Here is a 27,560-nt window from a genome sequence, read left to right as displayed (position 1 = left end):
AGTATCATTTCCAATTTTATTTGGCTTCCGTGTAACATGACTGAATTCCAAATTCCAAAATTGGTGTCCTCGATTTGATTATTCCTAACACAAATTTCTGTGTGAAAACAGAGCTCTTCAAAACAGAAGCCTCTATTTGTGACTTTTTCAAAGCAAGTCATTTAAGTGAAAAAAAATTAAACTGCAAAGTAATCACTATTTTCACGTGATAGAATGGATTTCATTGCTCTGTTTTACAGAGAACCAACGGCCATAGAAGTGGGCCACAGAGTGGGGGGGAAAGCATCACCTTCTTTATGGAATGTTAAACATCTGTGCACAAAGCCTGGGTTCTCTGGAATAACCAGCGTGCAAGGGAGGCATGCAAAACCTTTCCAGACCAAGGGTGCTGCATAAAGATTCCATACTGAAAAAGTTTCCCATATGTTATTAGGATCTTCCCAACCCAGGGATCAAACCCAGGTCTCCCACATTGCAGGTGGATTCTTTACCAGCTGAGCCACAAGGGAAGCCCAAGAATACTGGAGTGGGTAGCCTACCCCTTCTCCAGGGGATCTTCCCAACCCAGGAGTCAAACTGGGGTCTCCTGCACTGCAGGCAGGAGAGCAACTGATTTCTTTACCAACTGAGCTATCAGGGAAGCCCCAGTCATTTACAACCCAAAGCAATGAAGCATCGTTTCTCCTTTCTCAAAGTAAGTTTTACTACCTTTTTTCTATAAAACATTTGGGGTGGGGATTAAGAAGAGAGTGTGGTGTTTTTGGCCAGAGTCTCACTGGCCTCGGGCTTCCTCCAGCACTTGGGTTTGTCCAGAGGAAATGTTTCTGGGTACCAGGATGGGGGGAGGTTGGAACAAGGGGGACCTGGGGGGAGGGGAGGGGAGAGGAGATTCTCAGGGAGAACCATACCCACCCCACTGAGAAGAATAAGAACATTTTCAAAGAAAACTAGACAAATGACCACGCATGCGGACATTTGCACTTTTAAAGGTAGAATAAAGTAAAGAAACAAGGTTTTACCAGTCATCTTTATCTGGGGTGGGGATGACTAAAACTCGTTCCTTCTGTGGAATGCTCTGAAGCTATTTTCTCGCCCAGTAAACCTGCCCATGAACATGTCGTCCTCATCTTCCTCTTGGGCCTTCTTCACTTCTTCCTTGGCCTGTATGGCATCCATCTCCTTTTCTGGGCCCTGGGGAAAAAAACAAAGAGCCCGGTGCCCAGGGATTATGCTTTCTGAGGGCTGACTGGGTGTCAGCATACAGCCTGCCCCTGCCTCCACAACAGCTGGGGTCAACTGAAAAAGAACCCCCCTAGGATATTCAGGTCCCTATTCCTGGAACCTGGAAATGTAACCTTGTATGGAGTAGGAGAGCACTTCCCAGGTGGCGCTAGTGGTAAAGAACCCACCTGCCAATCCAGGGGATGAAAGAGATGTGGGTTTGATCCCTGAGTGGGGAAGATCTCCTGGAGGAGGGCATGGCAACTCACTCCAGTATTCTTGCCTGGAGAATCCCATGGACAGAAGAGCCTGGTGGGCTACGGTCCACAGGGTTGCAAAGAGTTGGACACGATTGAAACGATTTAGCACGCACACACAATGTAGGGGGAAAGAGCTTTGCAGATGTGATTAAATTAAGCATGTTGAGATGAGGAAATTCTACTGGCTTACCAGCTGGGCCCTAAATTCTATCACAGTGTTCTCATAGGAGAGGAGCAGAGGGAGATTTGACACAAACAGAAGAGGAGATGGCCATGTGAAGACAGAAGCAAAAACTGGAAGGATGTGGCCACAAACCAAGGAGCACCAGGATCCTTCAGACGCTGCAAGAAGTGAAGTAAGGGTTCTCCCCTAGAATCTTTGGAGGGAGCAAAGCCCTGCTGATGCCCTGATTTCAGCCCACTGATACTGATTTTGGACTTTTGGCCTCCAGAATTTGGGAGAATACATTTGCCATGGGCTTTTTTGTTTTTGACCAGCTTCATGGCATGAGGGATCTTAGCTCCTTGACCAGGGATCAAACCCAACTCCCTTATCGTGGAAGCTCAGAGTCTTAACCACTGGACTGCCAGGGAAGTTCCCATCTGTGATGTTTTAAGCCAGCAAGTTTGTGGTGATATTGTTATGGCAGCCCCAGGAAACAAATACCCGCTCCTTCTTCCATTTCCAGAGCACCTGGGCCTGTCTTTCAAACAGCTGACCAGTAAGGGAGAGATGAGAAGAGCCCTCAGAGCCTAAATGAGAAAATCCAAACTTGTGTAATTAAAAGAAAGGCCAGGACTGAGTGCAGACACGTCAAGGAGGTTCCCGAAGTCATTGCCGAAAAGAGTTTAGTAAGCCTTTGCGGCAGAAATCAGATTCAAGAAGAAATGGCTCATAAGAAAAATCCCTTAGTGATAACCACCTTTCATCAGTGAAGGGGAAGTTTCCCCCCGAAATGAAATGAAATGTTCAAAGTTTAAGCACCCACTTTGCAGCTGGTCCAGGATGACGGACATGACACGCTTCTATTGCTCTGATGTGTGGGGCCCTGCTGACCCAGGGATGGATGGCCCCTCCAAGGGGACTGAGTCTTAGAGACAGTCAATGACTGAAAGAACTCCTTTCATATGTAAGCTACATCCAGAGCTCACATCCCTAACCACCTCCACTACTGGGCTTTTTATATTCAGGGTTGAGATCTCATCTGAATTATCCCATTGCCAGGTGCTAGAGAACTAGTGCCCCAGGGCCCACTGAAATTCTTAAAACTAGCCAATCCTAAGCCTGTTTATCCTGCTTCATCTACTCCTTCCTGCAGAGACTAAACCACAGTTTTTCGCTCATATCTTCCACCCTTTCCCTCTGCCTCTTGACCAACCCTGGTGCTTCCCCATGTGGCCCTGCATGGCATGGCATGGCCTGGCCGCTCCTCTCAGGATCTGTTAGTAAAACAAACTATCTTTTTGATGGTGGCCACTTCCTGGTCTGGAAGTCTTGCCATACCTGATTAACAACAAAACTTACATCTTAACACACAGGTGTTACATCTTAACACGCAGGTATTTTGGACTTCCCCGGTGGTGAAGACTCTGTGCTGCCAATGCAGGGGGGCTAGGTTTGATCCCTGGTTGGGGAAATAAGATTCCTCATGCCATGCAGTGGGGCCAAAAGATTTTTTTTTTTTTTTAATTTAAGAACACAGGTATTTCACAAATGAGGATATCCAAATGGCCACAAAAGCCATGAAACAGTGCCCACCTCCATTCCTCATCAGAGAAATACACACAAAACTAGAGAGAGATACCACTACACACCTATAGAAACCCATAATCCCCAGTGCTGGGGAGACTGGAGGAAGTGCAGAACAGTGCGGCCCCTCGGGAAACAGTCTGGCAATTTCTCATAGAGTTAAAGGCACACCATGCAACTCAGCAAACCCCACCCTGGGTTTTAACCAAAAGAAATAAAAGCGCTCATCCACACACACAAAAAAAACTATATGCAAAATTGTTTGCAGCTTTGATTATACGGTTAAAAATTGGAAAGAACCCAAATGTCCATTAGCTGGTGAGCAGATAAACTACTCAGTAAGATGGAGAAACAAAGCACTGATGAAACCCCAGTAACATGGAGAAATCTTGTAGACTCTGCGCTTGGTGAGAGAAGCAGACTCAGAAAGACTCCATGCCTCCAGTGGTTAAGACTCCACGCTCCCAGTGCAGGGGGCACAGGTTCAATCCCTGGTCAGGGAACTAGGATTCCACGTGCCTCACAGTGAGGCCAAAAAAGAAAAAGACAAAAAAAGAAGACCCTACACTACATGATTCAATTTATATGACATTCTGGAAAAGGCAAAACTGTAGGGGCATAAAAACAAGGGCCTACTGTACAGAACAGGGAACCACTATATTCAGCATCTTGTAATAACCTATAAGGAAAAAAGAATCTGAAAAAGAATACAGAAACACACACACACATAGAGAGAGAGAGAGCACTTTGCTAGATACCTGAAACTAATACAACATTGTCAATAAATTATACTTCAAAAAAAAATCCAATAGGGACGATATCAGACCACCAGTAGTTGCCGGAGTAGGGGAGGGCTTGGCTACAAGGAGACTTCTGGGGGTGATGAAATTGTTCTGGGCTTGCCAGGTGGCACAGTGGTAAAGAATCCGCCTGCCAATCCAGAAGATCCAAGAAAATCAGGCTCGATCTCTGGGCTGAGAAGACCCCAGGAGAAGGAAATGGCAACCCACTCCAGTATTCTTGCCTGGGACATCCCATGGATGGAATCGCCTGGCAGGCTACAGTCCATGGAGTTGTAAAGAGTCAGACACGACTGAACACACACGCACGAAATTGTTCTACATCTTGATTTTTAGTGGTATTTTCATAACTATAAATGTTTGTCAGGATTCACAGAACTGTACATTTCACAGCACATAAGTCAGACTTCAATAAATCCGACTCATCAGCAATTGACAGTAATGCCTAGCATGGCCAAGAATTTACATTCCCTTCTGCATTGAAATTCTCATCCATGCAGAAGGGAATGTAAATAGGATGACACGCTGGAAACTGTTTGAGTATGAACTGGTGACTGTTCTGTCTACTCCTGGCCATGTGGCCACTGAAAGACAGGTACAGGAATGACAGGAACCAGCTTATCCCTGAGGCCACAAGTTGCAAGCATCCCAAAGCCGCATCCACGGAGAACAGACACATAGCTTCTAGAATATTCACAAAGGAAGGACAAGCTACTGCTCTATGGAAAAATACAAATGAGCCTCATGACACGGCCTGAATGAATAAAAAATGGGTAGCTACATTGACATGAATTTCAAAAGGAAGTCATATCCATCTGCAATGATGCAATAGTGGAACTGCCGTTCCTCTGAGGGTGAGTGTCGGCTAGGAGGGGACATGAAGAGGCTCCTAGAGCTTTGGTGATGTTCTATATCTTGATCTGGGTGGGGTGTTTATCATAGAAAAAGTAAAACACCTTTTTCTATATGTGAGACTCAAGTGTGGAAATAAATGAATAACAAAAGCAAAGTTCATTGTGTTCATGGACTTCCCTGGTGGTCCAGTGGTTAAGAATCCACCTGCCAATGCAGGGGACACAGGTTCAACCCCTGGTCCGGGAAGATCCCACATACAACAGGGCAAATAAGCCCACACGCCACAGCTACTGAGCCTGCGCTCTGGAACCCATGCTCTGCAACAAGAGAAGCCACTGCAATGAGAAGCCCTCGCACTGCAACAAAGAGCAGCCCCCACTAACCGAAAGTAAAGGGAACAAACGTACAACAGTGAAGACCCAGCACAGCCAAATAAGTACATAAATAAACGGCTGGCTTCTTAAAAAAAAGAAAGAAAAAACAAGAAAAGGTTCATTGTGTTCATCATACCTTGGTTTCACCCCAGGTGGCCTTGCCAAAATTCTCAGCATACTCTTCGTCATCTGTGATCAGGAAGTTATCAAAGATGGTTCCGGATCTCACCTGTGGATGAAGATAAGACCTTTGTTACTGGTGTGGAAAATGAAACTGTCCACAAAATAAAAACTGCTGTGATTTATTCAGTACTGTCACAGTGATTAGCTGTCGATATCAGCACAGGCTGAAACCCTTTTCTAGAACATCAGTTCCCTCCAGGGCACTGTCCTCAAACTTGGCTGTGTGTGGGGTCCACTGAGAACACCGACAAGACTGCTGATGCCTGGCCTCACTCCCAGGGATGCTGGTTTAGCGGGTCTGGGGTGCGACCTGACATAGAGGCTTTGAAGGCCTCCCCAGGGACTCGAGCATCCAGTGATGTTGGAGAATCACTGATTGAGAGCCTCCCTGTGCAAAGTGTGAGCCATGGATGGGCAGCATCAACATCGCGAGGGATTCAGGACCTCAGGCCCCACCCCAGACCCACTACGTCAGAACCTGCAGTCTTATCCTAGAGCTGACAGGCACCACAAGGCCAGCTCCAGGCAGAATTCCAGGGGGCGTGGAGGGCAGACAAGAAGTGTCCAGAGGGCAGGAAGGATGTCCGTTTTATCTAGGGCTGCAAGTTTTGGGTCTGGGTAGGGGTGCCAGGTGCACGATAGGAGCAGAAGTTCAGGCTGCAGTTCAGAGCTATTAAACTAGAGCAAGTTTAAAACCCGGCGACTTGCATGTCCCTCGCAGTCCAGTGATTAAGAAGCCACCTGCCAACGCAGGGGGCACGGGCCTGATCCCTGGTCCTGGAAGACTCCATATTCCTCGGGGCAGCTAAGCCCATGCGCCACGACTACTGAGCCCTCGCTCTGGAGCCCGAAAGCCACAACAAGAGACGCCACCACCACGAGAAGCCCACCACACTCCACAGCTAGAGAGTAGCCCCTGCTCGCTGCAACCAGAGAGAGTCCACACACGGCAATAGAGACCCAGTGCAGAAACAAACAAGACAAAACGAGCGACCTGCCAAAGCTCCAGTCCAATGGCACCAATGTTCTCAAATTCTGAGAGATCGTATTCGGTCAAATAGTTGTTTTTCATCTTCTGATGGAGCCACACATCTTTGTCTATGCCCTCAGGTTTCAGGCCATCCTGCAAGACAAACCATAAGCGGTGGTCCCTGGGGACACGGGAGGGAGGGACTGGCAGGAAGACGATGTCACCCACGCACCTGGTACGGAGGCTTCTGCAGCATGGCCGCCTGCCAGTCCCCGTCCAGCTCGCTGTTCCAGTCACTCGGCTTGCTGGCGCTGGCGTCCAGAAAATGCTTCTCCCAGTCCTTCAAATGTGTGCAGGGGGAGAGAGTTAGATGCTCAGCTTTGAGAAAGGAGATCTGCCAAGAGGCAGAGGCAGGCCTGTGACCCCGGGTGCACTTTTCTCTTCCTCAGCTTGATGGTGGAAGAGCTGAGTGCTGGGGTTCCTAACCTCACCAGGGTTTCGATCACAGCCTGCAGTTTGCAGTCCTTTTGGTTAGACAGCATCACCGACTCAATGGAAATGAATCTGAGCAAAGTCCGGAAGGTAATGAAGGACAGAGGAGCCTGGCGTGTTGCGGTCCATGGGGTCGCAAAGAGGGGGACAAGACTTATTGACTGAACAACAATAGGAAACTAATACACAGCTGTTACAGTCATGGATGCTTGGTTGTCAGTCACAAGTATGATGCTCAAAATACTACGTTCAAATACAGAATGAAAAGAAAATCATTTTAATAAAGGTTGCTGATGCATTTTCCTTTTTCAGAAAAAGACATTGGTTTGTGACTTCCCTGGTGGCCTGGTGGTTAAGACTCCATGCTCCCATTGCAGGGGTCATGGGTTTGATCCCTGGTGAGGGAACTAAGATCCCACATGCCACAACTAAGGCCTGGCACAGGTGCAAGCATGCTCAGTTGTGTTCAACTCTTTGCAACCCCATTGACTGTAGCCCACCAGGCTCCGCTGTCCATGGGATTTTCCCGGCGGCAATAGTGGAGTGGGTTGCCATGCTCCCCTCCAGAGGATCTTCCCCACCCAGAGACTGAACTCAAGTCTCCTGCAGTGGCCGGCAGATTATTCTTTACCACTTGAGCCACCTGGGAAGCCCAAGACCTGGTGCAGCCAAATAAATAAAAATAAAGATTTTAAAAATATCGGTTAAGAAAACAAACCCTTCTTGCTTTCATCTCAAATACTCTTAACTCTTTCACAATACCCTGAAGTACGCAGCTGTGTGGCTGGTTTCAGCGCATACGCTCTAGAGAGGGTGCCTCGTTTTACTGTTGGCATCATCCCTACCAGGCGCGCAGCAGTTGTACGGCCCCTGGGTACTTACAAACTACGCTTCACACTTTCTAGCAGCTGTGCGGGGAGAATCCACACCTGGGATTTGTCCTTGGCAGCCTGGTCCCAACCCTCAGCCTCTGCTGATGCCTTCTCCGTCTTCTTCAGCGATGTTAACTGCCAGTCATACTCGATGCTTCCGGATTCAATCGATTGACCATCAATTTTCACTTCATAAGTGAGGTCTGGTCTTAAAACCAGAGTGTAAAGGTGTGTAAAGCTATCAACCTGCGTGTTTTGGGGGGGAGAAGAAGAAAAGAATGAGACCCTCGATGTTTCAAGGCAGGTCGAGGTAAGCAGTGCATGTTGTCATGGCTCAAAGCCTTACCGTAAACACAAGCAGAGGCACTCTAGAAAGGGGGCTGACCTGACCATGAACGGGTGTCCTACAGAAGAGTCACCCCTCCGTAGAGCACTTCCTCACTGCTGGTGGCCCTCCCTGTGTGGCTGATCCCTTTTCTATGCAAAGGCAATTGCTCTCACCTCTAACCTCCTGGGCAATCATGATGGGGAAAGTCGGTGTGAACCAGGGGACCGTTGCGTTGTTTGACTTAGGAAAAGTTGTACGGAAAACAACTTCCTGTTCAGTATTCCGAAAGATACCAACATGGGGGAGAACTTCGTAACACTATCCTGATGAGCTGTCCAACAATTGAAGCTTGGCTGGGGCAGGCCTGGTTTCTTTCTTGGGCATGGTTAAAAGCCCAGACTGGACATAAGGAAAGCATTTAACATTCAATAAAGGAGGTCTGGAGACTTCCATGGTGGTCCAGTGGTTAAGAATCTGCCTTGCAATGCTGGGGATGAGGGTTGATCCCTGGTCAGGGAACTACATAAGCGGGAGTGACTAAGCCCGCGTGGGCCGCAGCTCCTGATCCCGGGTACCACAACTAGAGATCGTGTGCCACAACAAAAGATCCCAAGGATGCAACTAAGACCTACGCAGTCAAATAAATAAATTAAAAAAAAAAAAAAAAGACTCTGTGCTTCCACTGCAGGGGGCATGGGTTCAATCCCTGCTTGGGGAACTAAGATCCCTCAAGCCACACAGTGTGGCCAAAAATAAATAAAATAAAGGAAGATTGGAAGGCGGGTGGGAGGGTGCCTAGGGAAGCTGGGGGTTCCCAGGATGTGCCAGTCACCAGCAGAGGGGACCCAAGCACCATACCCTGGCAGCAACAGTCTCACTGGGGGTACATGGGCAATGCTCGTTCCCAGGTCAGCCCTGATCTGCTGCATTGGAACTCAGCAGACCTCTGGTCACTTTCACAGGCCCTCCAGGGTCTCTGACACCACTCAGGTTTGAGAACCACCGCCCCAGCACAAAGGCCCTGACAGGAGGAGTCTGTCCCTGCTAAAGGCGAAATAAAAACACTTTCAGGGGGCTTCCCTGGTGGCTCAGTGGTAAAGAATCCACCTGCCAATGCTGGAGAAATGGGTTCAGTCCCTGGTCCAGGAAGATCCCACATGCTGTGGAACAACTAAGCCTGTGCACCACAATTATTGAGCCTGTACTCTAGAGCCCAGGAGCCGCAACCACTGAAGCCCAAGTGCTCCAGAACCTGTGCTCTACAACAAGAGAAGCCACTGCAATGAGAAGCCCGCGAACCCCAACGAGAGAGTAGCCCCCCCTCGCTGCAACTAGAGAAAAGCCTACATAGCAATGAAGACCCAGCATGGACAAAAGTAAATAAATAAAATTAAAAAATTTTTTTCAGTACCCCTTTGGTCTGCCATACTGTGTGGCCAATAATTCTATCCAGAATCAGCACTATAGTCTATTCCGCGTCTCTTTCAGCCTTTGTAGTCCACTCTGACAGCTGAATGCACGATTCTTCCAATGCTCTCCCCTTGCTCTCTGCCTGCCTTTGTCTCCACTCACCTTTCTCAGCTTAGAGTTTGAGCTTGCTGGCCCCACGGCTGGCACCCTCTGAGATTTGGCCACAGGCTCAGAGCCTGCTGAGGGATAACAGATACACTCACACTTAGGCAAACAGCTTCAAACCAACATCCTTAATCCCACCTGTCAGCCAAACTTCAGGTTCCAAGTTTCCAGCAATTTACTCTTCACCCATGTCACAGGAGACTCGGGTTCAATCCCTGGGTTGGGAAGACCTCCTGGAGGAGAAAATGGCAACCCACTCCAGTAATCTTGCCTGGGAAACCCCATGGACAGCAGAGCCTGGCTGGCTCTGGGGTCGCAAAGAGTCAGACACGACTGAGTGACTGGGCACACACACGCATGCTTCCTCAGCGTTAACCCAGATTTCACAACCAGCTGCTCTACACACGACCCCTGAGTCGGCCCTGACCCCTTTCTTGGCCTTTATCTCCCCTCCTATTTAACAGCAATGCTGCTGAGGGTCATCATCCACCCTCAACATCCACATTCCAAACATCACCAAGTCTTTCGGACCCCACACAGGAATCATCTGTCAAAATGTTCCCAGGTTCCAGGCTTCCCTGATGGCTCAGTGGTAAACAATCCACCTGCTAATACAGGACACACAGGTTCCACCCCCGGTCGGAGAAGACCCCACATGCCGTTGAGCAACTAAGCCGGTACACCACAACTATTGAGCCTGTGCTCTAGAGCCTGCGAATTGTGACTGCTAAAGACTCTGACCCTAGACCTGTGCTTTGCAACAAGAGACGCTACCACAGTGAGAAGCCCATGTACTGCAACTGGAGAGCAGCCCTCGCTCGCGGCAACTAGAGAAAAGTCTGCGCAGCAATGAAGACCCAGCACAGTCAAAAGTGAAATGAAATAGAATGCCCCTGGTTCTGCACCCTGCTGAAGCCTTGATCTAACAGTCGCATCCATCTCTCTACCTGTTGCGTTCTCCTTCCCTCCCCAGAACATCCGAGGTATTTTTCTAACAATGCAGACCAGACCTCCTCCGTGAAAACCCCGGAGGGCTGACCAGTACGTTTCTTTTACAGCATCTTTTACAGCATCGCAGAGAAAATCGGAGCCCCGTGAAGACAACCGTACTCCTCACCCAGGAGGCCCTAATGCTGATTAGCTGCTACGATCTGAGGCTCCAAAGCTCCCTCAACAGACTCATCTCTTATTTTTCTAGCAGGCTGCAGAAATAGCAGCACCCATCCGAGGCATCATCGGCCTGCCAGTGCCACCCAGGGCCCTGTAGGCTTGCTGCCTCCAGGTGACCCAGTTCTGTCCTCCCAGGCACCGTCCAGGCCAGAACTCACAGCTCCGTCTGGTAGGGTCACCCCCTTTCATTCTCCCACACCTGAGTTGCCGTTGAACAGAGTCAATCACAAAGACGTGCCCACTGGTCCAACACTAAGGCAGAGGAGGAAGACTTGGAATTTGAGCTCCTCCTCACTCCCCCAAGGGAGGGTGTCAGGTCTTCATATACAGGGGTACCTGCTGACCCTTTCGAACCCCCAGGTCGGCAGGTGGGACCCCGAGAGAAACCACTCTGCAGACAGAGACTCACTGGGGCTTTGCAAGGAAGCCACACTCACGGCTCAGGGCTGAGTAAGAGACAAGAATGGATGCTCCCTGACTTCACGGGTGGCGCAGTTGGTAAAGAATTCACCTGCAATGCAGGAGACCTGGGTTTGAACCCTGGGTCAGGAAGATCCCTTGGAGAAGGGCATGGCAACCCACTCCAGTACTGTTGCCTAGAGAATCCCAAGGACAGAGGAGCCTGGCGGGCTACAGGGCACAGGGTTGCAGAGAGTTGGACGTGCAGAGAGCACGCATGCATGTATGCTTCCTCTCCTTGCTCTCAATAATCTTGCAACACACTGGCGTCCTGCCCAGATTCCCAGAGGCTATGGGTGCTGGGGATTCCTCAGGGGACGAGTCCCTACTTCCTGGTGCTTACCTTCAAAGTGGGGGCTGCACACCCCCCAGGAGGGAGGGTACTTCTTCCCAGGCCCAGACACCAGGGACTTAATGCAAGTTGCCTCTTTGGAGAAGCCTGGGGCAGGGTCATTGAGTATAAACAGGCCCTAAGACCTAAAGGGTCATTTTCACAGGATCCTCTGGGTATAAAGGTAAAGGATGTATGCGTTCATTTTAGAAATATTCCCATTTTAAAATGTTTTGGGGGGGCTTCCCTGGTGGCCCAGTGGCTGAGACCCTTTGCTCCCAATGCAGGGGGCCTGGGTTCGATCCCTAGTCAGGGGACTAGATCCCACATGCTGCAACTAAGATCCCACATGCTGCAACTAAGACCCAGTTCAGCCAAACAAATAAATATTTAGGAAAAAAAAAGTTTTGGTATTTGGAAGATTAATTCCTCCAGAGTGATTTTTCATCCTGAATGTTTCATTCCTTAATGATGATGGATGTGCATGCGTGCTAAGTCGCTCAGTCATGTCTGACTCTTTGTGGCCCCATGGACTGTAGCCCTCCAGGCTCCTCTGTCCATGGGATTCTCCAGGCAAGAATACCGGAGTGGGTTGCCATGCCCTCCTCCAGAGGATCTTCCAGACCCAGGGATTGAAGCTGAGTCTCTTGCATCTCCTGCACTGGCAGGTGGGTTCTTTACCACTAGCGCCACCTAAGAAGCCCAATGATGATGGGGGCTGAAATGCCACCATTCTGCTGTAACCCTTATGAAGCAAATTATAAATGGATGTCACAGCTCAGGGTGAGAAGTAAGTGTGCCCTTCTGGTGGGAGGGGAGTTTGGGGGAGCATGGATACACGTCTATACACACACACACACACACACACACACACACACATATGACATTGTTAATCATTGTCAAACTATATCCCAACATAAAACAAAAAGTTTAAAAAAACTGTAAATTTAAATTTAAAATAAAATAATTTTTCATCCAAAAAAAAAAAAAAAAAACCAAAAGACTTCAGAACCCAATCCAATCCAAGTTGTGGACAAGTGTCTCTAATGGGCCTGCTAAACTGGAAAGTGGGGACAGGACAGACAAGGCTCACCCCCATGGTTCCCTTAAATATTTTAAGGTAAGAACTGTTTTCTACAAACTTCCATTAGCATCTTTTCAAGAATTAACATGATCACCAATTTAACAGGAAAGCATTTACCTTACACCTGATTGATTTCTTGTTTGCATGATACTGATTCTTGAAATGTAAAATAACATGAACTGTCTTGATGTCAAATCCACAAATATCAGGTCCTATAAAACAAACAAACAAAAATTAACCGCTCTCAAATTCCTTCCGTAATACATCACCACAGCAATATCCCCACCATTCTCCTGAAACAGTAAACAAGACACAGAGAGCGTACATGTCTGGGAATAATCAGATGCCCGCAGGGAGATTTTTTAAATGGACAGCGACACTCAGGTCAGGTCACAGTCACTGCAACCACTCTGAACTCAAGGCTAAGCCAGCAGGTGAGGAAGAAAAGGAAGGTCTAACAGTCTGGTAAGCGTCCCCACCACATGCAGTCTGAACCTCAGACCCTCCCTCAGAAGCTCTGACCAGGGTCCTGCGCCCACAGGAGGGCTCCAGAGCTGGACTGACTGGCTCTGATCCCAACCATCTCTCATGTTGAGACATATTTGCAAATAACATATTTGCCTCTCCTGCCTCAGTGTCCCAGGCTATACAATGGGGGTGTTAATCTTCACTCCACACAAAGCTATTTTGCCAATTCAAGGGGCTAATGTATGTAAAGCTTTTAGTATGGCAATGCTCAACATTTATTATTATTATTGTTATGCTCCAAGAAAATATATGCAAATATAGATATTCTTTCTTAACGATATCCCCACATCATGAGCAAAAGAGAGGTTACGATCAATATGTAGATTCTGATGCATGGTGAAGTCTGTAAGAAGTTCTGTTCAATGATTTTGGGGATTTCCCTGGTGGTCAAGTGCTTAAGACTTTGCAGGAGGTGCTGCATCAGGGAGATAAGATCCCACACATCTCATGGCCAAAAAACAAAGAAACATAAAATGGAAGCAATATTGTAACAAATTCAATAAAGGTTTTAAAAGTGGTCCACAACAACAACAACAACAAAAGCCTTAAAAAAAAAACACAACAAAGTTAATGATTTTTATAAATTGGTATGAGATCAAGTTTCAGTCACTAAGGAAATGGAATTCTGTAGGATACTTTATTCCTTGCTCAGAGACTAAGAAGTTCTGAATATTCTAAGCAAGGTTTACTGGAGGGATCTAGAGAATCTGTCAAGCCTTCCGAGAATGTTTGGAATTACCACCCAGCTGCGCCTTCACTGACTTGAAGCGGTAGGAATGTATGAGAGCATCTGCGTGTCTTTCTGTCTCAAATCGAAGTCCACCATATCTGTAGACCCAAGCCTGTACCCACCCTCGTGAACAAACTCTGTAAACACAAGCAGGTGACTTCAATTTCTTCTAGAACCTGTAGTGATGAACCTCCAGAATAAATAAGAGATAACTAGGCTGCACATTATTACTTAAAGAATATTAACAATTTATCAGAGTAGACGCGCTGTTGAACTTAGAAATAGCATCCTACAGGAGGAGAAAAAACACCACATCTATCTCCCAGTGGAGTTCCCTGAAGATGTGTTGTTTATGAAATTTTTTTTTTTTTGGTTATTGCTGGAAAAGAGTTTAATTAAAAAAAAAACAAAAGCTATGTGAACTATTTGTATGAAAGTCTATTACCTTGGATAACCTCAAATATGCAGATGACACCACCCCTACGGCAGAAAGCTAAGAAAAATTAAAGAGCATCTTGATGAAAGTGAAAGAGGAGACTGAAAAAGTTGACTTAAAGCTCAACATTCAGAAAACTAAGATCATGGCATCTGGTCCCATCACTTCATGGCAAATAGATGGGAAAACAGTGGCAACAGTGACAGACTTTATTTTTTTGGGGTTCCAAAATCGCTGCAGATGGTGATTGCAGCCATGAAATTAGAAGACGCTTACTCCTTGGCAGGAAAGTTATGACCAACCTAGACAGCATATTAAAAAGCAGAGACACTACTTTGCCAACAAAGGTCCATCTAGTCAAGGCTATGGTTTTTCCAGTGGTCATGTATGGATGTGAGAGTTGGACTATAAAGAAAGCTGAGCACCGAAGAATTGATGCTTTTGAACTGTGGTGTTGGAGAAGACTCTTGAGAGTCCCTTGGACTGCAAGGAGATCCAACCAGTCCACCCTAAAGGACATCAGTCCTGGGTGTTCACTGGAAAGACTGATGCTGAAGCTGAAACTCCAATACTTTGGCCACCTCATGCGAAAAACTGGCTCATTGGAAAAGACCCTGATGCTGGGAAAGATTGAAGGCAGGAGGATAAGGGGATGACAGAGGATGAGATGGTTGGATGACATCACCAACTCAATGGACATGAGTTTGAGTAGGCTCTGGGAGTTGGTGATGGACAGCGAGCCCTGGTGTGCTGCGGTTCATGGGGTCACAAAGAGTCGGACATGACTGAGCGACTGAACTAAACAGAACTATTACCTTGGGATTGGAACATGAAATTTATTTTTCCCTCGAAATTGGTCAGAAATTTCTTCTCTAGCTCTAAGCACCTACACGCTTTTACTATTAAACTCAGCTTCAGAATGTGCCCAGATCTGACCAGAAAAATCTGTTTTTCTGGTTTTTCCATTAACAGCATTCATAAAATAGCTATGCAGGAATGGATTTTTGTGAAGAATGGAAGCATATGGGCTCTGAAGAGGGGCTGACCTGACTTTTGGGCAAGTATTTTAATCCTGCTGAGCCTCAGTTTCCTTATTTGCAAAATGGGGGCCACGTTACCCATTTCCAAGGTCTTAAACATAATCTAAGATCTCATAGTTAAGGTCCCTGGAAGGGCCCAATGAAACATATTCCTCTCTTTCTCTTCAATACCTGCAAGCTGCTCTCAAATCAAAAACTGCAGCTAAGAAATCACAGGAAGTGTTCTAAGATTGACACAATGGGTTTGAGCGAAATGTAACTGATTGTGAGTTAAAAACAAAATAATACAGAAAAAATTTACATGTAGCAGACATGTTGAATGTATTTAAAGGTAGTATTTAGGTGGGTATTTGCAGTTATTTTGTTTACCAAATCTAACTAAATCAAATATTTGTGAAATCATCTCTAATTTGACAAGTGGTAATGTTTTTTTTTTTTTGCCAATTATCTCCGCCATCCTGTTTTGAGGGAATAATCACCATAACTCAAATTGAGCCACTTAAAAGTCTTTTTTAATCTAAAGAAAGACCTTTTTCATTTCAGATTTTAAATTCAAGAGTAAATGTGAGACATGGCAGCATGCCAGGCCTCCCTGTCCATCACCAACTCCCGAAGTGTATTCAATTGAGACAGTGATGCCATCCAACCATCTCATCCTGTGTCGTCCCCTTCTCCTGCCTTCAATCTTTCCCAGCATCAGGGTCTTTTCCAGTGAGTCAGTTCTTCTCATCAGGTGACCAAAGTATTGGAGTTTCAGCTTCAGCATCAGTCCTTCCAAAGAATATTCAGGACTGATGTCCTTTAGGATGGACTGGTTGGATCTCCTTGCAGTCCAAGGGACTCTCAAGAGTCTTCTCCAACACCACAGTTCAAAAGCATCAATTCTCCGGCACTCAGCTTTCTTTGTAGTCCAACTCTCACATCCATACATGACCACTGGAAAAACCATAGCCTTGACCAGACCGACCTTTGTTGGCAAAGTAATGTCTCTGCTTTTTAATATGCTGTCTAGGTTGGTCATAACTTTCCTGCCAAGGAGTAAGCGTCTTTTAATTTCATGGCTGCAGTCACCATCTGCAATGATTTTGGAACCCCAAAAAATAAAGTCTGTCACTGTTGCCACTGTTTTCCCATCTATTTGCCATGAAGTGATGGGACCAGATGCCATGATCTTAGTTTTCTGAATGTTGAGCTTTAAGTCAACTTTTTCAGTCTCCTCTTTCACTTTCATCAAGATGCTCTTTAATTTTTCTTAGCTTTCTGCCGTAGGGGTGGTGTCATCTGCATATCTGAGGTTATTGATATTTCTCCCGGCAATCTCAATTCCAGCTTGTGCTTCTTCCAGCCCAGCATTTCTCATGATTTACTCTACATATAAGTTAAATAAGCAGGGTGACAACATACAGCCTTGACATACTCCTTTTCCTACTTGGAACCAGTCTGTTGATCCATGTCCAGTTCTAACTGTTGCTTCCTGACCTGCATACAAATTTCTCAAGAGGCAGGTAAGGTGGTCCGGTATTCCCGTCTCTGTAAGAATTTTCCATAGTCTGTGGTGAACCATCCAGTCGAAGGCTTTGGCATAGTCAATAAAGCAGAAATAGATGTTTTTCTGGAACTCTCTTGCTTTTTTGATGATTCTACAGATGTTGGCAATTTGATCTCTGGTTCCTCTGCCTTTTCTAAATCCAGCTTGAATGTCTAGAAGTTCTTGGTTCATGTACTGTTGAAGCCTGGCTTGGAGAATTTTGAGCATTACTTTACTAGCGTGTGAGATGAGTGCAATTGTGCAGTAGTGTGAGCATTCTTTGGGATTGCCTTTCTTTGGGATTGGAATGAAAACTGACCTTTCAAGTCCTGTGGCCACTGCTGAGTTTTCCAAATTTGCTGGCATATTGAATGCAGCACTTTCACAGCATCATCTTTTAGGATTTGAAATAGCTCAACTGGAATTCCATCACATACACTAGCTTTGTTTATAGTGATGTTTCCTAAGGCCCACTTGACTTCGCATTCCAGGATGTCTGGCTCTAGGTGAGTGATCATACCATCGTGATTATCTGGGTCGTGAAGATCTTTTTTGTATAGTTCTTCTGTGTATTCTTGCCACATCTTCTTAATATCTTCTGCTTCCATTAGGTCCATAACAGTTCTGTCCTTTACTGTGCCTATCTTTGCATGAAATGTTCCCTTGGTATCTCTAATTTTCTTGAAGAGATCTCTAGTCTTTCCCATTCTATTGTTTTCCTCTATTTCTTTGCACTGATGACCGAGGAAGGCTTTCTTATCTCTCCTTGCTATTCTTTGGAACTCTGCATTCAAATAGGTGTATCTTTCCTTTCCTCCTTTGCTTTTCGCTTCTCTTCTTTTCACAGCTATTTGTAAGGCCATTGTTTTATTTTTTTCAAATATTCTCTCTGCTCCCTTTTCTCTCTCCTCTCCTACGCAATCCCCACAGTGCATATGCTGGTTTGTTTGATGGTGTCCTATAGGTCCCTTAGGCTCTGTTTGCTTTCCTTCTGTCTTGTTTCTTTCTGCTTCTCAGCCTTGATCATTTCCACTAACCTATCTTCAAGTTCTTGGATCCTTTCTTCTCTCTGCTCAAATCTGCCTTTGACTCTTCTAGTGAACTTTTCAGTCAGATGTACTTTCCAACTCCAGAATTTGATTTTGGGTTCTTGTTAAGTTTACTATATCCTTGGCTTTCTTTCTTTCTTTTTTTGCTCTTTTCCAATCTCCTTGTTGTATTTCCATTTTCTCATATTTTTCTTGACTTTCACTACATCTTCATTTAGTTCTTTTAGAATCATTCAGACAGATATTTAAGTCTAACAGGGCTGTCATTAGGTCTTTTTACCAGGGACAGTTTATATTGATTTTTTTTTTTTCCATTTGAATGGGCCATACTTTCTGGCTTCTTTGTATACTTTGTGATTATTTGCTAAACACTGGACATTTGAGTCTAATGCTAACTCTGGAAATTGGATTCTCCTCCTTCAGTAGGCTTTGCTTTGTTGTTTTTGGTTTTTTGCTTGATTTGTTGAAGGTTCACTCTGTACCAAGGGTCAGCCTGTGGCATAAACAGGGCTTTCTCAGTTTTTTCTGAGTGTTCTCCTGGGTATGTGCAGTCACTTTTTAGCTTCCCTTGCATATGCATTTGTTTTTTTAATGTCCTAGTCTTTAATGCCTAGTTTCCTAAAGGGGGAAAGGTGAAAAATGAAGGGTAGGAGGGGAGGGTTCTAGCCCTTTTAGTCTCCTGGGAATCATTTCAGCTGGAAGAGGAGAGGCTTACGACAATGTATGGAGGTGTAACAACAATGGCTAGCCATCTGTTTTTCCGTGCCTCTACCATCAGAAGCAGGAATCAGCCATCAGATCTCAGAGCTTTGATATCTGGAGGACAGGATGCTTTTTGCCTACCCTGGTTCCAGTAGAAGTTGCTCCAGGAATAGGGTGCACAGCTGTCTGTCAGCCATGTGGCTACAGGTGGGAGATGGGTAGGTACTACCATGCAAAGAGCTGAAACTCACCGACAGTGACCTCCCCAGTCTTCTGCTGGAAGGTGCGATACTTCCACTGACTCCAGAGTTCCATAATAGTTACATCAGAAAGATTCTGCCAGTGCAACTGTTGTCTAGGTGGGGAGACAGATTCCTGGTACTTCCTATTCCCCCTTCTTCCCAGACTCCTCATTCCTAAAGGTTTTTGAATCCACACACTTCAGTTATGTCTAGTTCCTATAGCCAAATGTGGTCCCTTCCCAATTCCAGCACAGATGTTAATTACTCCTGGTGTTAAGAGACATTTAATGTATTCTAGCAGTCAACAAGCTTCTTCTGTAAGGATCCAGACAGTAAATAGTTTTGGTTTTGTGAACTACATATTCTCTGTCATGACCACTCAGTTCTGCCACTGCTGCTTGAAAGCCGCCATAGACAAGATGTGAATGAACAGAGCGAGGCTGCATTCCAATTAAGACTTCACTTGTGGACACTGAAATCTGAGTGTCTATTATTTTTATGGATCAAAAGTACTGTCCTTTTTTTAATCATTCAAAAATGTTGAAAACCTGAGAGTTCCTTGGTAACCTAGTGGTTAGGATTCTGGGCTTTCACTGCCATGGCCAAGGTTCAGTCCCTGGTTGGGGAAATGAGACCCCCCACAAGCCATGCAGTGTAGCAAAAAAAAAAAAAAAAAAAGTTAAAAATCCATCCTTGGTTCACCAGCCAGAATACACAAGGCTTTGGGCTGACATGGCCCATGGTCAAGGTATACATTCCTGAGGTATTCAAAATACCTGGGCTATATAAATATTGGATAAATAACTTTCTCCCTGGAACAACAGAATGGTACAGTTGCCTTTTTGCTATATTAATTAAATCTGTGTGTTGGCATGCCAAGGCGTTTCAGTCGTGTCCGACTCTTTGTGACCCCAAGAACTGTAGCCCGTCAGGCTCCTCTGTCCATGGAGTTCTCCAGGCAAGAATACTGGAGTGGGTTGCCATGCCCTCCTCCAAATTAATTAGGTTTAGCAGTACTAAAAACCTTTAGTTAGATATTCTCAACACAACTTGAGCAAAGTCAATCTAAGGATCCTATAGGTGGAAGGGTTTTCAAAAATCATCAGAAATGGTTGTCAGCACTATCGAAACTCACCAAACATAATATAATACTGGGACTTCCCATTCAGGTTCTTCTGATCCACGTCTGCAGGGAACAGCTTAATGTAGCCCCCTCCACAGTCCATCTTCTGCTCGTGTTTCACTGTGTACTGAATGATCAGAGTCTTCCCCTTATTGCTAAATGGTTTGAACCGTGCCGAGATGGCGTAGAATCGGCTGTTTTGTGTGGTTTGCAGACCTTTAAATAAAAAGTACTCATGAAGGAATAGGAATGACACCACTCAGCAAGGCAGGAATTAAATGGCTATCCTCCCCGACCCCTGATAAACCTCCCAACCGTTTATGTTGATCCTGCACCTAGAGCACATCTGTACGATAATATGCGATGCGTGTGTCACTAACGGGCTCTCTGCTGCCACAGAACTTCCATCTCACATACCCATGTTTGTGTTTTTGTATTTAATACACCAGTTAAGTCTTAAGTTATAAGAGCGCTTCAGTTCTAATGGACAGATATGCAGTCTAATTAAGGATAAAGGATTCATTTTGTTTCCCTTCATTTTCCAAGGGGTGGGAATATACAAGGAAGCTTTGTAGAACTGGGTTAAAAAATGGAGCATTTGGGGACTGCTCTGGTGGTCTAGTGGTTAAGAATCTGCCTGCCAGTGCAGGGGAAATGGGTGTGACCCCGATCCAGGGAGATTCCTCATGCCGTGGAGCAACCAAGCCTGTGCACCATGACTACTAAAGACCATGTGCTCTAGGGCCCACGCTGCAGGAAGAGAAGCCGCAACGAGAAGCCTGCACACCACAAGTAAAGAGTAGCCCCCACTCGCCACAACTAGAGAAAGCCTGAGCACAGCAACGAAGACCCGGTGCGGTCAAAGCTAACTAACTACATAATCTTTTAAAAAATGAAATATTGCCATCCGCAGCAACAGGGATGGATCTAGAGACTGTCATGCTGAGTGAATAAGTCTGACAGAGAAGGGGGGATATTCTATAACAGCCCTTATAGGTGGAATACATATTCAAAAAATGATACAAATGAACCAACAAAACAGAAGGAGACTCAACAGACTGAAGAGAATGAATTGGCTGCAGGGGGAAGGATGTGGGGAAGGGATGGTTAGGGAGTTTGGGATGGTCATGCACACACTGCTACATTTAAAAGGATAACCAACAAGGCCTACTGTAGAGTGCATGGAACTCTGCTCAGGGCTATATGCCAGCCTGGATGCCAGGGGAGCCTGGGGAGAAACAGATACTTGGGTATGTATGGCTGAGTCCCTTCACTACATTGTTTGTTAACTGGCTATATCCCTATACAAAATACAAAGTTGAATAAATAAATACATGGAGCAGTCTACTTCTTTAGCTTAATTCTCATCATAAAACAGCTACTTTAGAGACACAATGGCTAAAGGAGAATAGAATGCTGATCTGAAAAAAAAAAAAAAAGGTGCTTCACTGCATGGGGTGAGTTGGTTCATAGGTGTCATCTGTGTAGTGGCTATTTTTATGAAGAAAATCATCCTTTCGTCACGTGAATCATCTTATACAAGCTTAGTCGTTTAAGACCAAACTCCCTTTTTCAGCAGCCACACAGCTCTGAACCAATTCCTTACCTTACACTGGACCATAAGACAAACCTGACAACAAGGACCTACTGTAATAGCACAGGGAACTACACTCAGTATTTTGTAATAACCCATAAAGGAAAAGAACCTGAAAAAAATATATATACATATATAACTGAATCACTGTGGTGTACACCTGAGACTAACATGATACTATAAATCAACTATCAACTATGCTTAAATTAAAAAAAGACAAACCTGAAAACAGCCAGTCTTCTTATAACTTACCCTTCTGTGCAACATACTCCTGTCCCCATAACTGCCTATGCTGAGAGCCATCATTAATGAACCTGGCATTCTACATCAGTATGTCTAAGCCTGAATTCACAGTTGACTTCCCACTCCCACACCTATCTCTCTCTTCTCCATTCTCCCCCCACCCATCTCTCTCTCAGGTGATCTGCAGTCCCTCCCGCTACCATCCAGGCAATTATAAGGCCATCTGGTCATAGCAAACACCCTCTTCCAACAACACAAGAGAAGACTCTACACATGGACATCACCAGATGGTCAATACCGGAATCAGATTGATTATATTCTTTGCAGCCGAAGATGGAGAAGTTCTATACAGTCAGTAAAAACAAGATCAGGATCTGACTGTGGGTCCCAAATTCAGACTTGAATTGAAGAAAGCAGGGAAAACCACTACACCATTCAGGTATGACCTAAATCAAATCCCTTACAATCATACAATGGAAGTGACAAATAGATTAAAGGGGTTAGATGTGACTGACAGAGTGCCTGAAGAACTATGGATGGAAGTTCGTGAGATTGTACAGGAGGCAGTGATTAAGACCACCCCAAGAAAAAGAAATGCAAAAAGGCAAAATGGTTGTATGAGGAGGCCTTACAAATAGCTGAGAAAAGAAGGGAAGCGAAAGACAAAGGGGAAAAGGAAAGATATAGCCATCTGAATGCAGAATTCCAAAGAATAGCAAAGAGAGATAAGGAAGCCTTCCTCAGTGATCAATGCAAAGAAGCAGAAGAAAACAATAGAACGGGAAAGACTAGAGATCTTCCCTGGTAGCTCAGTTGGTAAAGAATGCTTCTGCAATGCAGGAGACCCTGATTCGATTCCTGGGTTGGGAAAATCCGCTGGAGAAGGGATAGGCTGTCCACTCCAGTATTCTGGCCTGAAGAATTCTATGGACTGTATAGTCAAGAGTTGGACACGACTGAGCAACTTTCACTTTCAGAGATCTCTTCAAGAAAATTATAGATACCAAGGAACATTTCATGCAAAGATGGGCACAAAAAAGGACAAAAATGGTATGGACCTAACAGAAGCAGAAGATATTAAGAAGAGGTGGCAAGAATACATAGAACTATACAAAAAAGATCTTCATGACCCAGATAATCACAATGATATGATCACTCACCTAGAGCCAGACATCCTGAAGTGTGAAGTCAAGTGGGCCTTAGAAAGCATCACTACGAACAAAGCTAGTGGAGGTGATGGAATTCCAGTTGAGCTATTTCAAATCCTAAAAGATGATGTGGTTAAAGTGCTGCATTCAATATACCAGCAAATGTGGAAAACTCAGCAGTGGCCACAGGACTGGAAAAGGTCAGTTTTCATTCCAATCCCAAAGAAAAGCAATGTCAAAGAATGTTCAAACTACCACACAACTGCACTCATCTCACATGCTAGCAAAGTAATGCTCAAAATTCTCCAGGCAAGACTTCAACAGTACATGAACCAAGAACTTCCAGATGTTCAAGTTGGATTTGGGAAAGGCAGAGGAACCAGAGATCAAACTGCCAACATCTATAGGATCATTGAAAAAGCAAGAGAGTTCCAAGAAAACATCTACTTCTGCTTCATTGACTAAGCCAAAGACTTTGACCGTGTGGATCATGATAAACTGTGGAAAATTCTTAAAGGGATGGGAATACCAGACCACCTTACCTGCCTCCTGAGAAATCTGTATGCAGGTCAAGAAGCAACAGTTAGGATCGGACATGGAATAACAGAGAAAGGAAAATGTCAAGGCTGTGTATTATCGCCCTGCTTATTTAACTTACATGCAGAGTACATCATGAGAAATGCTGGGCTGGATGAAGCACAAGCTGGAATCAAGATTGCCGGGAGAAATATCAATAACCTCAGATACACAGATGACACCACCCTTATGGCAGAAAGTGAAGAAGAACTAAAGAGCCTCTTGATGAAAGTGAAAGAGGAGAGTGAAAAGTTGGCTTAAAACTCAACATTCAGAAAACAAACATCATGGCATCTGGTCCCATCACTTCATGGCAAATAGATGGGAAACAATGGAAACAGTGATAGACTTTATTTTCTTGGGTTCCAAAATCACTGCAGATGGTGACTACATCCATGAAATTAAAAGACACTTGCTCCTTGGAAGAAAAGCTATCACCAACCTAGACAGAATATTAAAAAGCAGAGACACTACTTTGCCAAAAAAGGTCAGTATGCAGAGTACATCATGAGAAACCCTGGGCTGGATGAACATTTTGGAATCAAGATTGCTGGGAGAAATATCAATAACCTCAGATATGCAGATGACACCACCCCTACGGCAGAAAGCTAAGAAGAACTAAAGAGCCTCTTGATGAAAGTGAAAGAGGAGAGTGAAAAAGTTGGCTTAAAGCTCAACATTCAGAAAACTAAGATCATGGCATCTGGTCCCATCACTTCATGGCAAATAGATGGGGAAACCACGGAAATAGTGAGAAACTTCATCTTGGGGGGCTCCAAAATCACTGCAGATGGTGACTGCAGCCATGAAATTAAGACACTCCCTCCTTGGCAGGAAAGTTATATTAAAAAGCAGAGACGTTACTTTGCCAACAAAGTCCATCTATCAAGGCTATGGTTTTTCCAGTAGTCATGTATGGATGTGAGAGTTGGACTACAAAGAAAGCTGAGCACCGAAGAATTGATGCTTTTGAACTGTGGTGTTGGAGAAGACTTTCGAAAGTCCCTTGGACTGCAAGGAGATCCAACCAGTCCACCCCAAAGGAGATCAGTCCTGAGTGTTCACTGAAAGGATTGATGTTGAAGCTGAAACTCCAATACTTTGGCCACTTGATGTGAAGAGCTGACTCATTGGAAAAGACCCTGATGCTGGGAAAGATTGAAGGCAGGAGAAGGGGACAACAGAGAATGAGATGGTTGGATGGCATCACCGACTCGATGGATATGAGTTTGAGCAAGCTCCAGGAGTTGGTGATAGAAGCCTAGAGTGATGCAGTCCATGGGGTTGCAAAGAGTTGGACACGACTGAGCCACTGAACTGAACTGAAGGCCATCTGCCTCACCCCACTCCTCAGCTATCACCATCACCTCTCAGCACCTCCCTTCTCTGTCTAGTTAACTTCTATTGATCTTTCCATCCATGACTTCTATGTCCTGATCCTGGGAGACCACAGTGAGGGGTCGAATTAACCAGTATACTCAGTGCCTTGCCTGTATCTGCTCTCAGTAGACATGTGCTAGAGTGAATGAAATGCAGAGTCTAGAGTCTCAGCTTTTCAGGTTGGAGGAAGGAAAGCTATTGTGGGGGAAAAAAACAAATGACAACCCCACTCCTTAGACAAGCTTCATAGAACTGGTTATTTTCACTCCATTTTTTCCATTACAGCCTGACAATTTGGAGCAATGTGTATCTATGAAGCAATGCAATTACATTCCAAAACCAGAGGTTGCCGGGTGTTAGGGCAAGATGGTGTAACAGGGCCAAGATGGAAGACGAAGGAAAGTGAATGGAAGGTGGTGAAGAGGGGAACTTTTCATCTAAATCAGGGGTTGGTAAACTTTTTTTCTGTTAAAGCCAGGAAATAAACATTTTACACTTTTGAGAGTCTGAACTACACAATTCTGCCTTGAGAACTGTAGCCTGAAAGCAGCTGCAGACTGTATGCAAATAACTGAGCATGGCTGTGTTCCACTAACCCTTTACTTATGGACTGTGAGATTTCAGACACTGCAGGGAACGTTGTATAACTTTAATGCATCATTAAATACTATTTCCCTTCCTTTTTTCCCCCAACAACTAAACAATGAAGTGGGGACTCCCTGGTGGTCCAGTGGTTAAGAATTCGCCTTGCAATGCAGGAGACAGAGGTTCAAGCTCTGTTCTAGGAACTAAAACCCCACACACTGCAGAGCAACTAAGCCAGAGAGACAAAACTAGAGAACTCATGCGTGGCAAGAAAAAGATCTTCTTGCCAGGGAACGGAAGCTCCCGCATGCTGTGACTAAGGCCTGAGGTGGATTAAAGAAAAAAAAACTTAGAAATCTAGCTGGGTGCATAAAAAACAGGCAGTAGTTTGTCTACTTTTGATCACTAGGAATGAGAAGCCAGAATGGAGGTTATTCGTGGTACCAGAAGGCTACAGACTTGGGGCAGGGTGGGGGTGAGGGACTTGCCTCTGGGGGTGGAATTGGGGCCTGAAAGTTCCTATCTTGATCTGGGTGTGCAGTCGTAAACTATATTCATTCTGTTGGACCCCCTAAGATCCATCCACTTGACAGCATATAACCTTAATTTTCTTTTTTTAAACTTGAAAATAAAAATGAGAAGTATCTTCTAATCTTTTTCCTTCCGGAGCCTAAAGCCCTCGGGTCTCCAAACCCATCTGACTAGTGCTTGTAAAGAGACATCATCTTGGTCTCTTCTAAAGAGAGAAAAGACAAAACGACCCTACCAGGCCTGTTTCCCGAATTGTGAAATGGGTGTTGGGGTGGGCCACACCTACCTTGAAAGGTTGCTATGAGGCGTTTAATATTCATTTAATTAATCTCACGATTCCTACACTAACCTTTGTCTTTCTCTTTATGACCATAAAAATTCCCGGAGGAGAGTCTAAAATGCCCAAATTGGGAGTCATTAGTGGAAGGCACCCATCGGTTCCGCCAGCGCTCTGTAGGGGGTAAATAACACAGGTTAGGGCTGAAAACTTAATTTGTGTCTTGGGGAGAATGATGGGGACGCTCGAGGCTTCGAAGCTTCAGGGTTTTGATACCACTGATCCTTCGTCTAAAGGCCGGCGCCAAATGGCAACTCAGGCCATCCGATGGACAACGGGGTATGCGGGAGCTTACACCCCCGCCACCATCGGCGTCGCCCCTTCACCTCCATCTAGAAATTCCTCTTGGAAGTAGACGGTGGCCAGCGCCACCCGCAGCACACAGATTGCCCAGAGCGGAACTCGAGCCGCGGCCATCGACCGTGCAGCACCACTTAGTCTCACAACTGCCGCTTGCGCGTCCAGCGGTCTCCGCGGCCCGCCGGGCCCGTCCTGGAACTACAGCTCCCGTCACGCCTCGCGATTATGACCCGAGACTCCATTGGGCTCTGACGCGCGGTGCACGCCAGGCCCGCCCCAAAACTACCACTCCCACGATGCCTTGCGATTGTGACCTGGAGTGCTATTGGTCTTCAGGGCGCGGGGTGACCCGGGAGATGTAGTCTCTTTCGCCCTGGCGCCGTTGCCGAGGGCAACGGTCCCCTCGGGCACGAGTGTTCCACCGTGAGCGGCGGCAGCCTCCGCGGAAGGACTTCGCGGGAGGAGGTTGGCGGGGTTGGCTGGGCGGCGGCCGGGCTTGATGCCTGGGGTCGGGAGAGGATTTGAGGGAAACGGGCCGCGCTCCGGAGCTGAGTAGGTCGGGCAGCAGGAGGGCGGTTCAGGGGCCTCAAGCCTCAGTTTCGCCGTCTGAGGCGCACTGGAGAGATGGTCCAATGTGGGTCGCTCCAGGCCTTGGGGAACAACCCGCTGGTCTGAGGGGCGCCCCTATTTTCAAAAATTGGTTTATTTTTTAACAGCTTTATTGATAACTCATCTACATACGGTACAATTCACCCCTTTTAAGC

The 27,560-nt window shown here is 45.7% G+C and overlaps 1 protein-coding gene across 3 annotated transcripts; it reads right to left on the bottom strand.

Moving 5' to 3' along the window:
- Positions 1 to 695: 695 nt before the first annotated feature.
- CALR3 (calreticulin 3) lies at positions 696 to 27,015 on the bottom strand. 3 transcript variants are annotated; one of them, XM_043911097.1, is made up of 10 exons: positions 26,823 to 26,974; positions 26,509 to 26,610; positions 20,115 to 20,318; positions 12,842 to 12,936; positions 7,835 to 8,023; positions 6,646 to 6,753; positions 6,438 to 6,566; positions 5,397 to 5,489; positions 1,020 to 1,191; positions 696 to 863 (listed from the first exon to the last, which is right to left on the bottom strand). In XM_043911097.1, exons 1-9 carry the CDS (start codon positions 26,911 to 26,913, stop codon positions 1,048 to 1,050), a joined length of 1,155 nt encoding a protein of 384 aa, XP_043767032.1. In that variant the 5' UTR covers positions 26,914 to 26,974; the 3' UTR covers positions 696 to 863; positions 1,020 to 1,047. The 3 variants fall into 3 exon arrangements, with proteins under 3 accessions (XP_043767032.1, XP_043767031.1, XP_043767033.1); XM_043911096.1 differs by having other exon boundaries at positions 696 to 1,191; positions 26,823 to 27,015; XM_043911098.1 differs by lacking the exon at positions 26,509 to 26,610 and having other exon boundaries at positions 696 to 1,191.
- Between the last annotated feature and the right edge of the window lie 545 nt (positions 27,016 to 27,560).

Source organism: Cervus elaphus, chromosome 9 (genome assembly GCF_910594005.1).
Source record: "Cervus elaphus chromosome 9, mCerEla1.1, whole genome shotgun sequence".
Lineage (NCBI taxonomy): Eukaryota > Metazoa > Chordata > Mammalia > Artiodactyla > Cervidae > Cervus > Cervus elaphus.
Note: the sequence above shows the minus strand (reverse complement) of the source record. Positions and strands in the feature narration are given on the sequence as shown.

Excerpts from the sequence above, each read along its gene's own strand:
- CALR3 (XM_043911096.1), bottom strand. The coding sequence starts at position 26,913 with ATGGCCGCGGCTCGAGTTCCGCTCTGGGCAATCTGTGTGCTGCGGGTG. Across the intron at positions 6,754-7,834 it reads CTGCCAAGGACAAATCCCAG|GACTGGGAGAAGCATTTTCT; the intron begins GTGTGGATTCTC and ends ACACATTTGAAG. Across the intron at positions 5,490-6,437 it reads TTGGACTGGAGCTTTGGCAG|GTGAGATCCGGAACCATCTT; the intron begins GTCGCTCGTTTT and ends CTTCATCCACAG.